Source organism: Amblyomma mixtum, chromosome 7, assembly GCF_055824585.1.
Source record: "Amblyomma mixtum isolate Tamu chromosome 7, ASM5582458v1, whole genome shotgun sequence".
Taxonomy (NCBI): domain Eukaryota; kingdom Metazoa; phylum Arthropoda; class Arachnida; order Ixodida; family Ixodidae; genus Amblyomma; species Amblyomma mixtum.
In genome coordinates, this window is record NC_143018.1 from 29,904,117 (window position 1) to 29,922,476 (window position 18,360).

The following is an 18,360-nucleotide window of genomic DNA, read 5'->3' on the forward strand; positions in this document are numbered from 1 at the left end:
CACATTAGATTGCGATTGCTCATCGCATGCTTTTGAGGATTTCTCGAATTTTACACAGCACACTGTGCACCGAAGGCACACGCTCGCAGTGTCGTCGCCGATGAACACTGGTGCGAGCACGATCAGCTCTTTGTCCTGCAGTCCGCGGCAGCCGTGAACAACTTCATTTCGTTGTTTTCGATCCCAAGCAGCCTATTTCTGCCGTACGCGTGCGCAGCAATGAGAGACAGCCGAACGCAAAGCTGCGGGGCTAAGGGGAGCATCTGGGCTCCGTATTCCGCTTCTTGCTTTCCGCCGGGATTGCCGGCAGGGTGGTTCCGGCTGCCGCCAGCCCGTGTGACTATGTTGTGTTTTCCTATCAGAGGCGAACTTTGTTGCAGCCAGTGGGCTGCCCGAGTGCGGTAAATCGAAGAGGCCCATTGCTCCATCACAGAGGGTGTGCACTACTTCGGGAGCGACAGCCAAGTGACTTGCCGGTTCCGCCCTTGTACAGGAGTTGGTCCTTGTGCTTCTTAGCGATTGGCTCCGGATTTTGGGGGGCGGAATACCTGCTTGGTTACTGCGGGTCTGTGTAGCTTGAGCAGACATGACGAAGGCCCGTCTACGACCATCGTCCTTGCACTGCCAGTCATATGGGTCCCTTTCTTTACAGTGGTATGCTGAGGGTGAGGACAAGTTTCAGAAATCATGGACCATGCTTCCCAATGGCCAGAGCACTCCTAGAAGACCTCTGACGAGAGTGACAACGTCGACGCACCTTAGCAGCGGCACCTCTGTGTTCCTTTTTCAAGCAAGGACAATCTTTTGAGGCGACTTCATGAGCGCCGTGGCAATTGGTAAACTTTAGGGCTCTTTCCAGGCAAGAATCACCGCTGTGTGGATGAGAACCGCGTGGGCAACTGATGGAGAAATTTCAACTGCTACTCACGTGTCCAATTTTCATGCATTTCCGGAACTGGAGAGCCTTCGAAACGAAAGGCTTAACCACGTGCTCGAAGTGCCTTGGTTAACGTGACAGTTATTCTAATCGGTCTTTAAACGCATGCTGAAAACAATGCGCCGGGAAAAAACGTTCCGAAGTGCCGCGGGGGGAAAGGAGGAGGAAAAGCTGCTTACCTTGATGTTGTCAATGATGGACTCGTCCGGGGGAACATTGTCGCTGATGGATACCCACAGTTCCTTGTAGCCTCCATCTGAGTTGTCGATGTCGACTGACGCCGCTGTGGTTAACAGAAGCAGCAGAACGTGCGTAAAACCGAACATCCCGCTCACTTTCACGTCGCCCTCAGTGCACCTGGGAAGTAGTAAAAAGAAATATTTAAAGGCGTAACAACCACAGCTGTTCTATTGAAACTGTGTAGCAATGATTTGAGAATGTAGAGGGACAGAGAGTGTCCTGAAATTTGGCTTTTGTTGCAGACAAGTTGGCAAAAAAGATGGCTTTTTTGTGCTTGGTACCAGCACTGGTGCACTGTAGGGAAGAACAGAAGGTGCCTTTCCTCTGGTGCTGCTCACCGCTTCCTGGACAACACTTGCAACAAAGCTAAGAATGAAGCTATTCACTGAGTAAAGTCCGAAGGAACCCAGCGGTGTGTATTCTTTCCACTCTCAAAATTTCGCATTTATCGAGCACTGAGCATTACCTTCGTAGAACTCTTCTTTCTGTACGAACTAAGTGTGAGTGATTGGGCCGCAAAATTTCCTTACCGGTGCCTTACTTTGCAGAAGAGAAGGCAAATTCCCTTCGCAACAGAAGCCGTCGGTCGGATGACCAGACTTTAAGTTAAAGGCTCCCGCCGTTTACAAGAAAGACTGTCTGATAAAAAATATTTCCTAGAGTAACATCGGTGTGAAAGAACGGATTCTGTTGTTGTTTCCCTCAAGGGGATAATGGAGCACACTCATGGCGGTCGATTGGCCAAAGGCACAAACGGGGACTGAAAGACGCTCAGAAGTTGTTAAGAAAAAGGAATGCAGGTTTGGTTATTTACAATAAGGACAAATCGAAAACTGTGAGATTGGTGACTGAAAATGGTAATTGAGCAATAATTGAAGTGTTGAAAAAGTTTTGGTTACGGATCAATTTTTGAACAGAAGTAGCCATAAGAGAGAATTTGGAAAGCTTCTAGCACGTCACCCATTTCGTGTTTCAAAGGGAACTTTGTATGGCGGAGAGCACATTTCTGTTGCTGATCCTAGGGATAGAAGCACCAAGAGGCAGAACATCCTCCGCGGAGAAATTTACTCTAGGCTGTCGTAACGGGTGTTCCAGTAAGTGCCCTTGTACTTCCCGCAGCCCGACTTCCCGCATCTTCTCTACCTGTGGTGGAATCTTTATTGCCCCACACGTAGAGAAGATGCGGGAACTCGAGACAGGAGGCAAGCGCAGAGGCTGAAAATTCTTTCAATAACAGATACCTACGGAACCTGGCCGCTCTAGTATATGCGCCGGTTGGAAGGAAAGTCAAGACGGGGCCTTGAAGACATGCCTTCGCCTAGGTATCAGCAACCTCATTTAAATGAATTCCTCTGAGCCCAGGCACCGAAACGCAGCGCAATGAACACACGTGGGATGTTACCAAAAAAATTGAGTATGCGGAGTGCTTGGGACTCCGCTGACGCCGTTACTGAGTAGAGCAGCGATAATGAATCCGTGATAATTGTGGCAGACGAGAAAGATCCGTTTTAGTTAGTCATTGACCGGACTACTACTGAAATTTCGACAAATAAATCGGTGTTAAATCGGCGGGCCCTCTTTCTTCCTTCCTTCTTTCACTCTTTCCTTTATCCCTTCTCTTCCTGCTCGGTCCGGATGTCCACCAACATATCTGAGGAAGTTTCTCCGTCATTTTCGTCCCTCAAAAACTGATTTTCATTTCTATTTCAATAGGAACGAGGCAATCTTTTCTTGAGAAATCTCCAAGGGTGAGAAAGGAAGACAAACGTTGGGTATGAATGAAAACGTCACACATTTGAGCACAATTTTGGACAATTAATAGGCGAAATTATGAGGGCTATGATGGATGGAATGCGCATTTTTAGGTAGATAACGCAATTATCCACCAACTTTGCAAGGCCCCGACCAAAGCGCAGCACCTCTAGGTTCACGGGAAGAGAGCGATGTTTATACGCAAGAGTTCCGGACAATAAGGTAGAGCCGAATGCTAATGGTGCATGGAGATACATTCTCTCAGTCACCACAAGCGACTGCCTTCTGCTGCCCGCAGGCATGCTGCTCAGCCTGCGCAGCATGCCGACCACTCGGACTCTTCAAGCACTGACTTGCTATAAATTGGCCCGCCAGGAAGGTGAGGCACTATAACTCAGTAAGGCGTGTTGTCGGGCTAGTTGGTTATTCATCTTGAAACTTGGGAAAAAAGCCACCTACGTAGGCGCAAATGACTCACGACACAAAAAGAGACGAGGAGACAACGGACAGGCGCCGTGTCGTGTTTTTGTGTCGTGCAAGTCATTTGCGCCTAGGTGGGTTTTTTTCCCAAGTTTCAAGAGACATTATAAATTGTTCCGAAGTATTTAATTGTCTTCACTATAGGAATTACATGCTATTGATAAATATCAGACAGAACAACTGGATAAGAATGCCGGGAAACCACTCAAGCACTTATATTGACGTTAAGGAAGAGATTAACGTCGCCTAAACATTGGTCCTCGACATTAAGGTAAGACTGTAAGGACTTGCAGTGAGAGTATATATCATTCTCGAAAAGTAAAGAGGAATACGCATTGGACATATTCTTAGGTTGTCACCTCAAGACTACTCAAAATACAGCTAAGTAAGACGGTCAAAAGAACAAGGAAAAGGACCTTGGGGTACTCCTATCGTCTGCCGAAGTTTTCCAGAAGAAACACCGCTCAGGAAGCAACACATTTCTCTGTCAGCCAAAAATCTAGAAATCCATGCCACAGACTGCTAAAAAGTCTAGCCACCTACAACCTTTGCAGCAGCCTTCCCGTGCTCCCCGCTGCCAACAGCCTTAGAAACATCTAGAGTACAACAGGGGCGGCCTATTGCTTTCGCAGGCGAGCTAACTGCATGCGGCTCACGAGGTTGGTATGAGCGCACCATATAGAGCATCGCCTCCTGAAGCCCGTTTGAAAAGTATTCAACAATCGGTTACCTTAAATTATTGATATTATTCGGCCGTACGACACCCACTAAACTTTACGAGGTTCGAGGTTAAAATATGTACAATTATATTTTCTAACGGATTTTTCTTGCTTTTTAAGCAAAGGGACAACCTTCGCTGGACGCCTTTCATTTTAACTGGTGTGGCACCACAGAGACAGGGACAGAGACAGAGTGAGAACAACACAAGTGCTATTTTTAAAAAGGCCGGAGCACTTTTGTTGTTGTCACTCTGTCTCTGTCCCTGTCCCTGTGGTGCCACACCATTATGAATTCGTACCAACTCGCCCAATTTTCAACCCTTTTGAATTTCATTTTAAATTCATTGCCCCTTAATAGAGTAGTTTATACGCGCCAGTAAGTCGTCGGAAAACTTCAAAAAAAAATTTTAACCGTCAAAGAAGCGACACCATCACAGCAGTGGTCCACCTTAGGAAAGCGGGACAAACTTTTTCGAGAGCTCAATGAGGGTGATCTCTAAGAAATCGTCCAATATGATGGCAGTTCTCGGAGAAGACGGAAGAAGAGCCATAAGGTGACGATCAAAGCCTCTGCTTGCCTGTTGTAAAGACAGCAATTTTAGCCCTGCCTCTGAACAAGGGAGACAGCGTTCACTGTAGTCGTGGTAAGCTTCCTTTCGTTTAGGTAACTAAATAATGTTCGCCGATTACCTGGCCGAGACAGAAATTTGTAAGCTTGAGTGCCCTATACCACTTTTGCACGAGATGCTGTGCGTTTAAATCTAACCACAATGAACTCGCAGTCGATCGAGTTTTGGGGGCACTGATTGTGTAGACGTTTCTTTCATGCTGCCTTCCAGCGCCTGTACTCTTCAGTATGCTCTGCATTCCACAGAAAGTAAGGCGATGCGCCTTTATTTGCCCGAAGTAAAGCTAGGTTTCTTTTGAGTTAAGTCCGAAAATAAACAAACGAAGTTATCTTTGTCAACACTCTCTGAATTAGAGAATGCTTGAAGAGCGCATTTGAGGGAGATTTTTTAGAACTTTTTTAATTTATGAAGGTGCGCCAGTGGCATTTCTGAGTGAGCAACAGGCACGCAACCTGTAAACTGATCGGAAGGTGACCACTGTCAAAAGCACCGTGCACGGGCGCTCAAGGTGAAACAGTTACTCCCGGCGGGGAAGATGTTAGGTCTAATGCAGAGCAATACGGGTCTCGGACAAATTGGGGCTGACCTGAATTTAGGCCGGTGAAGTTATTGTCACAAGCCCAGTCCCACATTAGTGTAGCACCGGAATCCGCTCTTAACACCCACGGAACATGAGAAGAATTGTAATCGCCAAGAATTAAGAATTTTGTCCTGCAAATACATAAAAACAAGAATTAAGGCCGAATGTCACGCACAGCTGTTGGAAAATATACTGTCGTGATCACAAGTTAACAAGACACTTGTGTGCGGGAATTTTTTTTTTCCGCGCGGTCATGTAATCCAGACACCTGATATTTGTCAAGATACAAGTTGACCTGCATGCTCGATCCGCTGGTGACCGTACCAAGTGACTGGGTAGAGAGGTAGCACACTAATAAATTTTTTTTCCGAGATAACGCTTGCCTATTATTTTGATCGCTATAGTACATTAGCGAGCGATAGTGGCCTGCATACAGCAAGGTTCAGATACACAGCCTGAATTTTTATTGGCTGTCCATAACTGAAACGATTCATTTTCACGGTGCATGGTGTAAGAATGTTGAGTATACAAACAATAGCAGACGACAGCCTCTTGATAGACGATTACGCCTCAAAGAGCGATAATATCTTAGATTTTACCTGGAGTCTTTTGTGAGTACAATCACAACTGGAGTTAGATTATTCGTTAAACAACCCAAGTAGTACACAATAGGGCCGCTAGTCGGTCCACATGTGCAAGGTAGGCTAGCGGAACAGCTAAATCACATACTTCGGCCCCCTGTGAGGAGTAAGTGGCCCAGCTCAAACTGGGCTTGCCTGTGTTGATACATCGGTCCCATTTGTTGTTGCTTGGTCTAGCTCATGCGACATTCTTACATCTAGCCCACATCGGTCCCTTGTCGGTTACTAGAGGGACGGATCAGTGTGTGCTCTATGCACGAAAAACCACTGCTAGCCCAACTGTGGCTACGCACTCCAAGCCGCTGTGGGTTTCAGATAGGGCGAGACAGCGCTGGGAAAAGGGCCCGCCGAACTGCTGCCCCGTCGGTCCCTCGTAGCGTACGTGATGCCTCTGCTAGGCCAAAACGGGGCTGCCCACGTGAACCAGATGCAGTTCCCAAACAGCCCATGGTAGAGCTGGAAAATGGGGCGGCCGCGTGCTACCCCTATCGGTTCCTTGAGGGGTACTTGAGGGTAGGTATAGGATAAATGCAGGCTCTGTGCGAAAAAAAACAAACCTCGCTAAGCCTAATTTGGTCTCCACACAAAAAAGCCGCTAGCATCTCACATGAGCCATGGTGGTGGAGGGAACCGGTCGTTCCCACAAGCTGCTCGCATCTGTCCCTCGTGGGGGTCCTTTGCCAGATGCTACACAAATGCGGACGCTATGCGAGAAAAACGCCGCAAGCCCGAAGGATGCAGCCTATTCATATTCCGTAGGCGTTCCTGCATCGGTTATTGCGAGGATTAAGGATGTGTCGTGGCTCCATCGTGATATAGATGCATTTTTTAATTCACAAATTTGTATTATGTGCACTATAACTCTCTGATATACGTAATTTGTAATATATTTCTCGGCAACTTCACTCCATTACTTCAAAATACATGCTTTGGCCTCTCGAATTCAATTAAACTGTACAGAATTACCAGACCGTGCACAGGAATGGCTGTGGCCTCTTACCAAGATGCATTGCACTACCTGACGATCTCCAAGCGTCGTTATAGGTCGGAATAAAACACCGGTTATTCGCGTAATGTCCAACACTAAGGTGCACTGCCTCCAAAAACTGCAACACGGGCTGATTATGGGCAGCTCACATAACACCTCCCACCACGAAGTTTTAGTTACATGCTTAGGCCATGCTGGTATTGAAAAGAATCAGTGCATTTATTTTAGTTTGAGGGTACAATTTGACCATTTGGGGTTGGTCGTCCAGTAAGGCATCTACATCGGACAATATAGGAACTATTTGGGCTAGCCCCTTTACAAACCACATAGGTCCCATAGCAGTCTCGGAGCAGATAAGTGAGAAGAAAATGAGCTGTACACCCTCAGAACCTGCCCACATTTAACCAAAGTTGCCCGATGAGGGAGCTCAGTGGGCCACTGACGTCAAGAAATGCAGGCCGAATGTGGGCAGCAGCACATCTGCATCTGAGGGTCACCTGCATCGGTCCCAAGTGGGACATATTGGAGCGTATGTGGGCAACCCACAGAAAGGAGACTTGGGCCAGCGTTGCAAACCCCTCAGCAGTCTCAGCTGGCCTCAAATGGGCTTACTATATGGGATCCACAGGGCGCTTCACATCATACCCCACCTTGTGTTTCATGGGAAAATAAATCTATTGAGGCGGAAAGCCTTGACAGGCAGTTCCGCTATAACCCTGTCAGCGACCCTATTTTGCCACCGCGAAGACCGCCTTTTCCGAAATACTGTCTTTAGGTATAGAGTTAGGGTGATTGTTTTTGGCTTCATCAGAGAGAGATGAGCAAAAACCTAATCGTTACCCACACCGCTTTCGAGCTCGCACCTCGGCATCCAAGTCAACGCACTCAAGAGATGATACTTCTATCACACTGATTTTGAGACCTGGTTGGAGGAGCAGGCAGTGCCACTGTTTGCGCTTGACATAATGGATTGGTAGCCGTGTGGAGAGCGGATTGGGGAGGTGCAGCCAGAGCTGATGTGAATGCGGCACATAGAAGAGCAGTGGATGCGTGCAACGAATTGGACGTCTGACTCGTCATCCCCTGCGTGATGAAAGCGGATAGATGGCGATTCATGGAACTCTCCACTGTTTTCCGCCACCGCAACTATCGCTTGCAACAAGGTGGGATCCAAAAAAGATTCATGCCGCGCTGCCAAACTTGAATAGCCAGATCCCTATTCATGATTTTTTTCACAGCGAAACCAGAACCCAGATCCCTATTCTTTAGAGCTGCAAATGGTTCTCGTCTTGAACACCTGCGCTTGTTAATTAAATACTGCACTTGAAGATCTTCAGCCCACTTCGCCTAATGAGAAGAACATCCTGCGGGTTTGTGGCTCTCTCCGAACGCACAAAATCCAGGTCTTGATGTACAGGTATTGGCGCTATGGCTAAACACATAGCGAGTTCGGCACTGTGGGGGTCGAGATGTGAATTGATCAATGCGAAAGATCAATGCCAACATCTTGGCTTCAGCTGGGAAAGTGGGCCCCGCCAACGTAGCAATATCTAATTCTCGCTGGGTATCTTGGTCATGTCCATTTCGCGACTGCGTCGGAGCATGGCGATTCAAAGTAAGTTTTTCTAGCGCGTCTGATGCGCTCAGATGTGGATGTACGACGCGGACGCACCCTTTTGAAAGTGCCAGACGAGGAGATATATACGCGCTCACCGGGTAATTCGCGAAGGAGGTGCACGTGTCTAAGCCTGCCACACATGCCTGGTCAGGCGGTCTGCAAACATTTCCGCCACTGCCGAAATTCCAGTCGTCTTGTGTTCCTCATGTACTGGGGGTGGAGAATTTCAGAGCAGCCTGCACCGCCACGTGGTAATCTAGCGCGATTAAGCTCCCATTCTCGAAGACGAAAGCAACTCTGATGCCTTTTACTCGACCACGGAAGAAGCAGTCAAGTAGCAACTCATCAGGGAAGAGACAGGCCGACCAGGAGGACCTCCCCTGGCCAGCCGAACTTGTGCACATCCGCCCATGTTCACGCTTTCAGCCACCCCGTAAAGCAAGAACGCAAGAAACAAAGCACAAAATCAAGAAATAGCGCAGCACACCTTGTACTTAGCCGCAACCCACGAGGCGCCGATGTCGCTGAGAAGTTTCAGTCACCACGCATTCCCACCACAGGGAGACTGGCAATGGTTGAGCTCACTTCTTCTGCATCTTCCCTCCACCTGGCGGCCAAGGCAGACTGGCAGGAGTCCGCTCTATCTCGGAGATGTGCTACGAAGGAGACGACGATGAGCGAGCAGACCTCCCTGGCAGTGCCCTGCTTGTGGTGTAATGATGGGTGTGAGACAGCTCATCGACATAGAAAATCTGCCCGGAAAAGCCTCGCTCATAACGACTGCCCACGAAATTGGTTAAATTATAAATTTTTCGCGGCTTCTTTTAAAAGGACCATCGGTAAAGGGAAGGAGAATTAATAACCGCAAAGCTTTGTACCGATTCATAAAACACAACCATAATTCGCCGCTAGAGTCAGTGGGGTTGGCACCTCAGGATGCAAAAGAACAACTTGACCAGATACCACAAGGCCTTGCTTTGCGCTTTCAAGAGCGGTTGGTGATTCTATTAGTCCTCCACCCTCTGCGCGCAGACCTCATTGCGGTTGCACCCTCTGAATTATTTTCCATAGCTGCTGGCCTCAAACCTGCAGCTCCTAGAGGCGATGGTGTCTCTATCGATATGTGGAAGTTCCTTGTGGAAGCCTTCACCTGTGATGAATTGCATATTGTTTATGTGTCGCTTTAGACAGCTTGGCTCGCACCTGAATGAAAAAGAGCGAAAATAATCCCACTTCTCAAACACCATAGGAAGGGGCTCGTAATCAGTAACGTTCGGGCGATTTCACTCTTGTCTAATTTAGTAACACTTATTAAATGTATTGTTAACAGCCGTATTACAGATCCCGTTATTACATTTCAAGCAGTGCTCCTCAGATGGGGTTTCCTTGTGGGTTCCCGACCTGATGAGTGAGATAATTGCTGGAGAAATTGGCAAGGGAAATTGCAGAACTGACTAGAGAAATAATGGATGCCTATCACATGCATAATTCTGGAAACACTTGCGTCAGACGGATTTCTGTAGTGCTGTCAGTGAATGGACTTGATTTCCTCAAGGGTGCCTATATAGATTGATAGCGCGATTTAGGATGCGTCCAGTGTTATGTTTCTCTGGGCAGAGTGTTTTTGTTGGTTTTGTCTTTTTTTGTTCAACACTTGCTCGTAAGTTCACGCCTTCTATAGAAGAGATATATATATATATATATATATATATATATATATATATATATATATATATATATATATATATATATATGCGAAATTGAGAAACGCTTCGTTTATTGGGAGTCGACGTTTCGGACAGAGCCTGTCCTTTTTCAAGACTGAGGTTACATGGTTCTTGCTTCTCTTCTTAAAGGGTCTTCATCTGTACAGGTGTTCGACACCTGAGCCAAAACAAGCCGACGCTGCAGAAGGAAGAACGGCTCAGGGAAGAGAAAAAAAAGAAAAAATTAACAAAAATACACAAACGGGACAGGGGGTGGGGAGGGTAAATGTCGTCGCCCGCCACCCACGTATGCGGTCGCGGGGAGAAAAGAAAAAAGGAAAAAAGGGGAGGAAAAAAAAAAGGAAGAGCGGGAGGGGAATATGGACAGAGAACTGAGTCCTAACACAGCGGACAGCTAGCAAAGTGTATAGAGACAAACAGTGGCCGACGCACAGCATAGATTTGAGATGTACTCAAATGTTGTCCACTTAAACGAGTAAACAAGATACAATGGAGCAAAAGGGCGGGGGAAAAAAAATAAAGACTTCCGCCATGTGCAACTTCTCTGGCAGGATGAAGTGTATATATATATATATACACTTCACTTTCGGTAATACATTTCTGTTTAAGTCGGCGCTTGTTTTGTCTATTCTCCCCTGTTGTCCATGTTTCCTGCGTGATTCCGTGTTTCCTATTGAAGCTGACATGAAAGTGTGAGTGTATGCGGACGACATAACCTTTTTTGCTTTTGCTGGAGACTTTAATTCACTTCACCAGCTATTGCAGGGCTACGTGGCTAAGTTACATATAATTCTCAACATGAACAAATCTTCCTTTCTCTTTTTTTCCACAGCGTCCCCTCTCTGTATGTGGCCACTGTATCGTTGTGCCCAAATCCCGCAAGTTGAGTCCCTAAAGTACCTATGTGTAATATACGACCCTCATCTAGACTGGCGACCTCATATCAGAAGTGCTGAAAGGTGAGCGAGTTCGCGGTCCCTAGACGCGAATCAGCATTAATTAATTCAGTATGCGCACAGAAAGACTGATTTCTCTGTAAGACTTACGTAACACCAATTTCGGAGTTCGATTGTGTTCTGTTCGCCGGTTGTCCGGGATAGGTTGTGCAGCGTTGTCTTGTGTACTTCTCGTGCTTGTGAACGCGTGCTTTTCGCTGGTTTTCCTCTTATCATGCACCAACTGACCCAAGCTACGGTTCTTCAATATTGAACCACTAGTTTGTTTGGACAGGCGCACCCTAAGGCTTTGCCTGGGTTTTCCAAATCAGTGGCAAATTGTGTCCTCTTTCAGGAAGCTCGCGTACTGCACTTGAACTCTCGTTTCCGGCTTCTCAAAGTGCGCACCTTCTTACGGGACTTGAGCCTCTGCCTGGGGTGACTCATTCGACTTTTTTACTAACGCACTTTGTTTCTAGATAAACATTGGCCGATCTACAAACTGCCTCGATTAGAGTTTCCAGAGCACCTGTTATCTAGAATTGCAGTCTCGCTCAGGTCCGTGCAATGCTTTAGGAAAGTGCAGGCTGCAGTAGCTGTTTGCTTCGACCGTACACTACCGCTATATGCGAAGCCCCAATAAACCAATGTGCTAAAAGGTCATCTGGAGGAATATCTGTTCCAGTGTCCGAGCCATGTAGTTATTTTCACAGATGCCTGTCAACAAGGCGAAAAATCAACAGTGGGTGTTTATTCCATTCCCACACATTCGATTGCTGTTGTTCTATCCGGATCCCTGATTACACACTAATTTTCGCTGCTGAAGTTGTCGCGATTGGTTTTTTTCCCTTCAAAAAGTTCCTCGCAATATCCCTCAAGTAATCATGCTATCGGACTGTCTCTCAGTCTTGGCCGCGCTCGCAAATTCGGCAACTAGTCTCTTGTACCGATCCCTAATGTACGCGTACTTTGTGCCACTTCATGTGAAAGAAGTGCATTTATCAGTGGATCCCAGGGCACAGTGGCATTACTTCAAATTCGATGCACGATTTCTTAACGAAATCAGCCATCAATGAACTGCCCATGGTGTTCCGAACCTCAGCCTGCTGACGGCGCCCGTTATGTACGTTACCAAATAACCAGTACCGGAGCCATGAGCCGATCCTTGGTACAACAGATTTCTAACATTTAAAATTGTCATGGAATATATGTTCTTGCGCATCAAGGCAATGTGACGTCGTTTCCATGACGGTGTTCCTCTGTAGGATTCCTCGCCTTAATCTATATTTATGCCGTTCTGGGCTCACGGTGCGTCATGTGGGGACGTTGAAACAATGCCGTTTCATCAGCAACTGCCGACGGTTCGCACGGCAGGGAATTCAGTTTTTGCAAAATCCTCTCGCTAAACTAACGCTGCCGTTCAGTCTTCCCGTCCTCCTCTCTTTCGGTGCAACCGTCAAAGGGCGTGCCCTTAAGCAGGTGTGTCACCTTCTTCACAAGTATATTACTGAAACCGGGAGATTTTTGTCTTAACTTCTCGATGTCTTTACTTTTCTCTCAAAATTATCTTATTTCTGATTACTACATTAAAATTCAGTTATTCAACCGGCACCGCTTTGTTCCACGATTTCATTCCGATTTCCTCAAGGTCTCTCAAAATTCGCGATTTTTTTAACAGATTCATCTAATTAAATTAAGAGCCACTTGACATAAACGTCGATTATTTTTTTTCCAGTTTTGATCTGCACCAAACTCTGGCCAATTCCCGCCGTGGGTATGTAACATTGTTTTAGACAACAACAACAATCTCTGACCACTTTGATGAAATCATGAAACGTCTGGATAATGAAGACGAAGAGATCGTGCACCTGCAGGAAAAGAATGGCTCAGGTATAAAATACGCCCTGCGATGAACGACTCTCCCAGCGCTACCCTGATTTGGACGAGCTGGAATTCTGAAGACGGAGAAACGAACACAGAAATGCATTGTGTTTCTTGAAAAACTTACCAGAACCACGAAATCCGTACTTCTGCAAACTAAAGAGCTTGTTAGGAGAAAAAAAAATAACGGTGCTTTAGCATTGGTTAAACCCAGTGAGAAGCTGTAGCTTCACGATGAATTAGCCTAGTAAAGTCTTGTTATCCTGTTTGTTGAGCATCTCGTTGGCGTTTTCCAGGCTAAACCATCCTCAAAATACCTCTTCTCACTCTGTTTTACCAAGCCTAAAGCCCCGTTAATTTTTTTTACGCTCCTATGAGCGTGTGACGTCACGGCCTAGCACATAAAAACCGCATGTGGACTTCGTGCGAAGGCACGCCGCTGCTGCAGACCCGGAAGTGCACTATGTGTGCACTTCGTGCCTGGCGCGCCGGTGCTACTTCCTTTATGTACTCGGCTTAGGAGGCCGGGACGGCACGGCCTAGCGCGTAAACACCGCATGTCGACTTATTCCTAGGCGCGGCGGTGCTCTTACCATCGTGTACTCGGTTAAAGATGGCCTGACGTCACTTCCTATCCCGTAAACGTCGCGTTTAGGCTCTGCGGCGAGCCCAAAGGCGATCACGTGACGAGATTTTTGGCTGACCTTGACTTGACCTTTCACGACTTTGGTGTCCTCGGCTTAACCTTGACTTGACATTCAAATCACTTTGACCCTTGACCTGGCCAGTCGCTTGACCTTTGGTCTTTCTGACCATCCACTGGTTCTCCAAACATATAAACTGAAGGTCTGACCCTGGCTGAGCGTCGAAGTCATCGGCAACGCTGGGCGACGTCATCCCGAGACTTCTTGTAGTGAACCTACCGCTTCAGAAATATGCGGTTTGTTTGGGGCGCTAGTGGCAAGGTGCTTGTTCGCGGAAGGGAAGGTGCCACGGCTCAAATCATTCCATATTAATGTGACGTTGTGGACTTGTAATGGTAAGCATGTATCGGTTGTGACCTCTGCACGAAGAGACACAAAAATGTGATGGCTCCGAACACATATCCACTCCCATGCGAAATTCGTAAAACTGTATGCTTTCAGTACTGAATTGTTTCCATCTAAATGTTAGGTCAGTCAGGAATCAACTCAATTAGTTCTTTATCTTGTCAAGCAGCCTTGATTATCTTTTGATGCAGTTATGATTTCGGAAAACTGACAGCGATAACTATGGATGGATCTCGTTTTAAACATTTTCTTTAAATCAAACAACCTCTCGTGGAGGTGTTGCATGCATGCATACTGGTGCACGTTTTCGTACGAAATTTTTGCCGAATTGTATTATATGATGAATGGTGTTCACCTTCTTTCAGTTACACCAGTAAACGCTTTAATGTCTGTTGCTTACAGGCCACCATCTGGTAATTTGAGCTCATTTTTTGAACCTATGTAATTTTTTAAAGTTCTGCAGTGGTGTAATTGTTGATGGCGAGTTGAATATAGATATGTGCAAGGATTACAAGTGCGTTTTTTTATCTTATGCTGCGATGTTTTTGTGTTACGAATATGATTACCAATGCAACCCATGTAACCTCCCCTCCCTCTCAAAACTGCATTTATCTTACCTCAACTAGCATTGACACTTCACTCATTCACTAAGGAGTTGCTTGCTGTGACATCAGTGATCATATTGGTGCTTATTTATTTAGCAAGCAGGATGTTCCAGAGCGTGACCTTCATGAATGTGTTATATTATGATATGTAACAGAAGGTTCTATAGAAAGAGTTCTTTAAAATGTTCTAGATGTTTAGTAGGAAGAAATGTATTGAGAAAGTGGTGCGGAGAGCGCTTATGAGTTATTTCCTGGCAAGTTCATTCATATATATAACACATATTTCCCTCCAAAGTAAAGAGGGTTTCTGACACCAGAACAAAGCCATAGATATCGCTTTAATTTTTCATGCGTATTAAAGAAAAGCTCAAATTATCTAAGCTACTTATTTGTACCAGAAATGTTCTCACTTTTCAGCGCTCCAAGGGTTATAGGAATAAATAGAATTGCGACATGCGAGAGGCGAAGGAGAGATATTATGAAGCTTACTTTCAAACTTCATCGAATCGGCCTGATAAACTCTGGCGTGTGCTTCGATCACTCGACTCTGGCGTCTTGCAGGTGACAAACAGAAGCAAGATCCCTAACAGTGGCATAGAATAGTCTGGAAATCATTTCACAAAAGAATTTAACGAGTTTATACTTACTCATCGAATTACTAAGGCTATTCATCTCACCATGCCATTGATAGATGCCCTTCGTCCTTGTTTCTATAACCAGTTTCCATGCATGAAATTTTTTCGACGCTGAGACACCTGAAGAACAGTATCTCTTGGGATACGGATATTATACAGATAGGTCCAGTTAAGCACGTCAGCTACATTACTTCCTACCATTAGAGCACATATATACCTTATGACGTATGGAAGCAGCCACATTCCCTTCGAAAATGCTTGTTGCTAGTATTGACGTCATATATACAAGAAAGGAACGCCTCCGTAAGGAAGTACAACAGACGGCGACACACGTGCAAAACACCTCGTATGCGCTGCTGGTCGATCGGCACGTTTTCCAAATGTAGGAGGTGAGGAGTGCCGTGACTGCCGCTGGAAACGCCAGGGTTTCAACCGTAAACTTCACCTGTTCATCTCTGCAATCTCTCTAAGAGCGGCTGACTAAGCCGCGCAGCTCACGAAGTCCAACAGGTCAAGCATGTGAAACTGTTTGCGCGGAACGTTGGGGTCCAAGCGCTTGTGGAACTACCTCAGGACACTGCTGGACCCCTCCATCAGTAAGACGCGCTCACAAGCAAACACACATCCTGTTATTCACATCCAGACGCTTGTGGGTACACAAATCTCAGCAACCTAAAACAGCGATATGTACCGGCTCCCGTTTTTCTAGTTACTAGCAAGCCCTCCCCGAAGCCCCCAGCTTGGAACGCAGAAATCGACGCGTATATAACGCCTGTGCTAGTCCGACAGGCCTTTCTCCCATACAGCGAGGCCGGCGCGGGGGCCCTATCAGATATTTTTGAAGATGCTTTCAAACCTGGATGTATGCTTTCAAACCTGGATGATATGTCCCTCGCAGAGCTGGCAGGTCTTTTCAATGGACACTGAGGGGCAGTTGCGCTTCCCGCTGCCTGGATACATGCGCACATCGATTTAATATCAAAGATGGGCAAGGAACTGAAGCACGTGAGCCTAACGGTCACCTTGAATACGAGCTGCGCAGGTAAATTCTTTTAAAACGTCGAGCTCCACGGCCTGCAAACGCCCATCGAATCTGCGGGGTTCTTTTCCAAGACCCAATATGGCTTTCGCCGAACCATTCGGTGCAGCACATGCTGCTGCAGCTGAAAGAAACTCGCCAAACGCGCGAATTCCTGGTCAATACCAGAGACACATTGGCATTAAATGTGCACAAGGCCTTCGACAACGCCTCGCACAAGCACATCCTCCGCATATCCACCGGATATGGGACGTTAACCTGCAAATACATGAAGACTTCTAGTACCCACGACACGGCACAATTTAGCGTAGCAGCGGTGTCGAACCCAACGTTTTACCTCCCCAAAACAAGGCACTCCACAGGGAGCTGTAATTGATCCTTTGTTTTTTAATGTTGTCATGTTGCCACTCACGCGAATGCTGGCCAAGATTACTGACCTGCATGAGGAACCACATCAGGACCGCCAGCAGGAATTTAACCGTAAGGGAAGAAGCCTACAGCGCTTCGGAAAAAGAATGAGCTTACCTGGTTTGGGCCTCACAAAAGCTACACTGCTATGTTTATGGGGCGAAATTTACTTTCGAGACAGATCATTATCCGCTTACATGGCTCCTTCAAATGTCACCCATGAATGGGCGCTTGCTGCGATGGAGTGCAGCCCTCCAGCATTATAACTTTTTGGAGCGGTACAAAAAGGGCTATTGCAATGGCAATGCCGATGGACTGAGCTGGTTATTCCCGTAATTGAGGCGTCCGTTCTGTCTAATCTCGGCGCCTTTTCGTCTCTTTTTATTTAGGTGCCAGTTTTTTTGTTGTTGTCTGCGCAGTGACGTCATCATTCTTATCCTTGTTTTGCTTCCACATTTTGCTACCCTTCTTCGCGTCGTGAACGGCAAGTCGGGCATTGGCAACCAATTTAGCCAACAGGGAAGCTTGTCTAAGTAGCCGAGACTATTGCTGTCAGCTACGAAATTCTGTGTTTAGGCACCTGCCGACAATGCACTCGTAGGGCATACTAGCCTGGCGGCTCCCAGGTGAATTTCTTGCACGGCCTGGGGAGTGGTGCTATGTTGGGAGGTTGGTTTCGACTAATACCTCCATTGTGCGATGATTGGGACTCTGTTGTGTGCTCGCCGAGAAAATCAAGAAAGGCCTCCCAGGCTACAACCCAAGCCTATCTCACCTCGGCAAATGATTGTGACCACTGGGCGATCGAGATTCTCCTGGCGCAGAGGAGCTGTTAAGATCGGAGAACATGGTCCTGGGAAGAATTACTTCCAGACGTGAGTCATCGCGAAGCAAAGATATAGCGAGAGCTGGCGACGGCGGCAGCAGCGGCGGCGGCGTCCTGTGGCCGAGTCTACCTTCGGGTCGCCGGACGACGGAGTGGTGCTGCACAAGGTCAGGTTGCTGCTGTTAATTGAAATACGGCTGTGTCCTCGACAGAAGTCTAGTGCTTCGGACACCCGGGGGGGGGGGGGGGGGGGGGGAGCAGGAGGACGTTCGTTCACCTGCTGGGAGGGAACGAGCAGAAGACTTGCCACAGTGATCAAAGCGACTCATCAGTGTTTGATGACTCTGTCTCTTCCCCTTCCCATCTTCCGAGCTGCGAGAGAGCGAGAGAGCGCAGCACCGCCCCTGCCGTAGGTAATACGACCAGCGTCTACAACTGCCCACCCGATTGGATACCGTTCTTTATTATTTATTTATTCATTTTTTAGGCAATTCTTCGTGCTTTATTTCCCAGTCCGGGATCTGGGGAATACAAAGCCTATTTAATGGGATGTAGTTTTGTGACCGGAGCACTCCCATCTGGACTGTAAGTATCTAAAATAAATCTTCTCTACAGTTTCCTCCTTAATGGAGCTCGAGATCGTTCTTTAAAGCCGGGACCTGTGGTGCTGA

At 46.9% G+C, this 18,360-nt stretch overlaps 1 protein-coding gene across 1 annotated transcript in view; it reads right to left on the bottom strand.

Moving 5' to 3' along the window:
* LOC149335513 (calcium-activated chloride channel regulator 1-like) overlaps positions 1 to 18,360 on the bottom strand; it is a 63,474-nt gene that overhangs the window by 40,190 nt on the left and 4,924 nt on the right. Inside the window, exon 2 of the mRNA XM_089553949.1 lies at positions 1,117 to 1,294. Within this exon, the coding sequence (XP_089410075.1) occupies positions 1,117 to 1,263 (147 nt within the window). The 5' untranslated portion in view covers positions 1,264 to 1,294. The remainder of the gene's footprint in view (positions 1 to 1,116; positions 1,295 to 18,360) is intronic.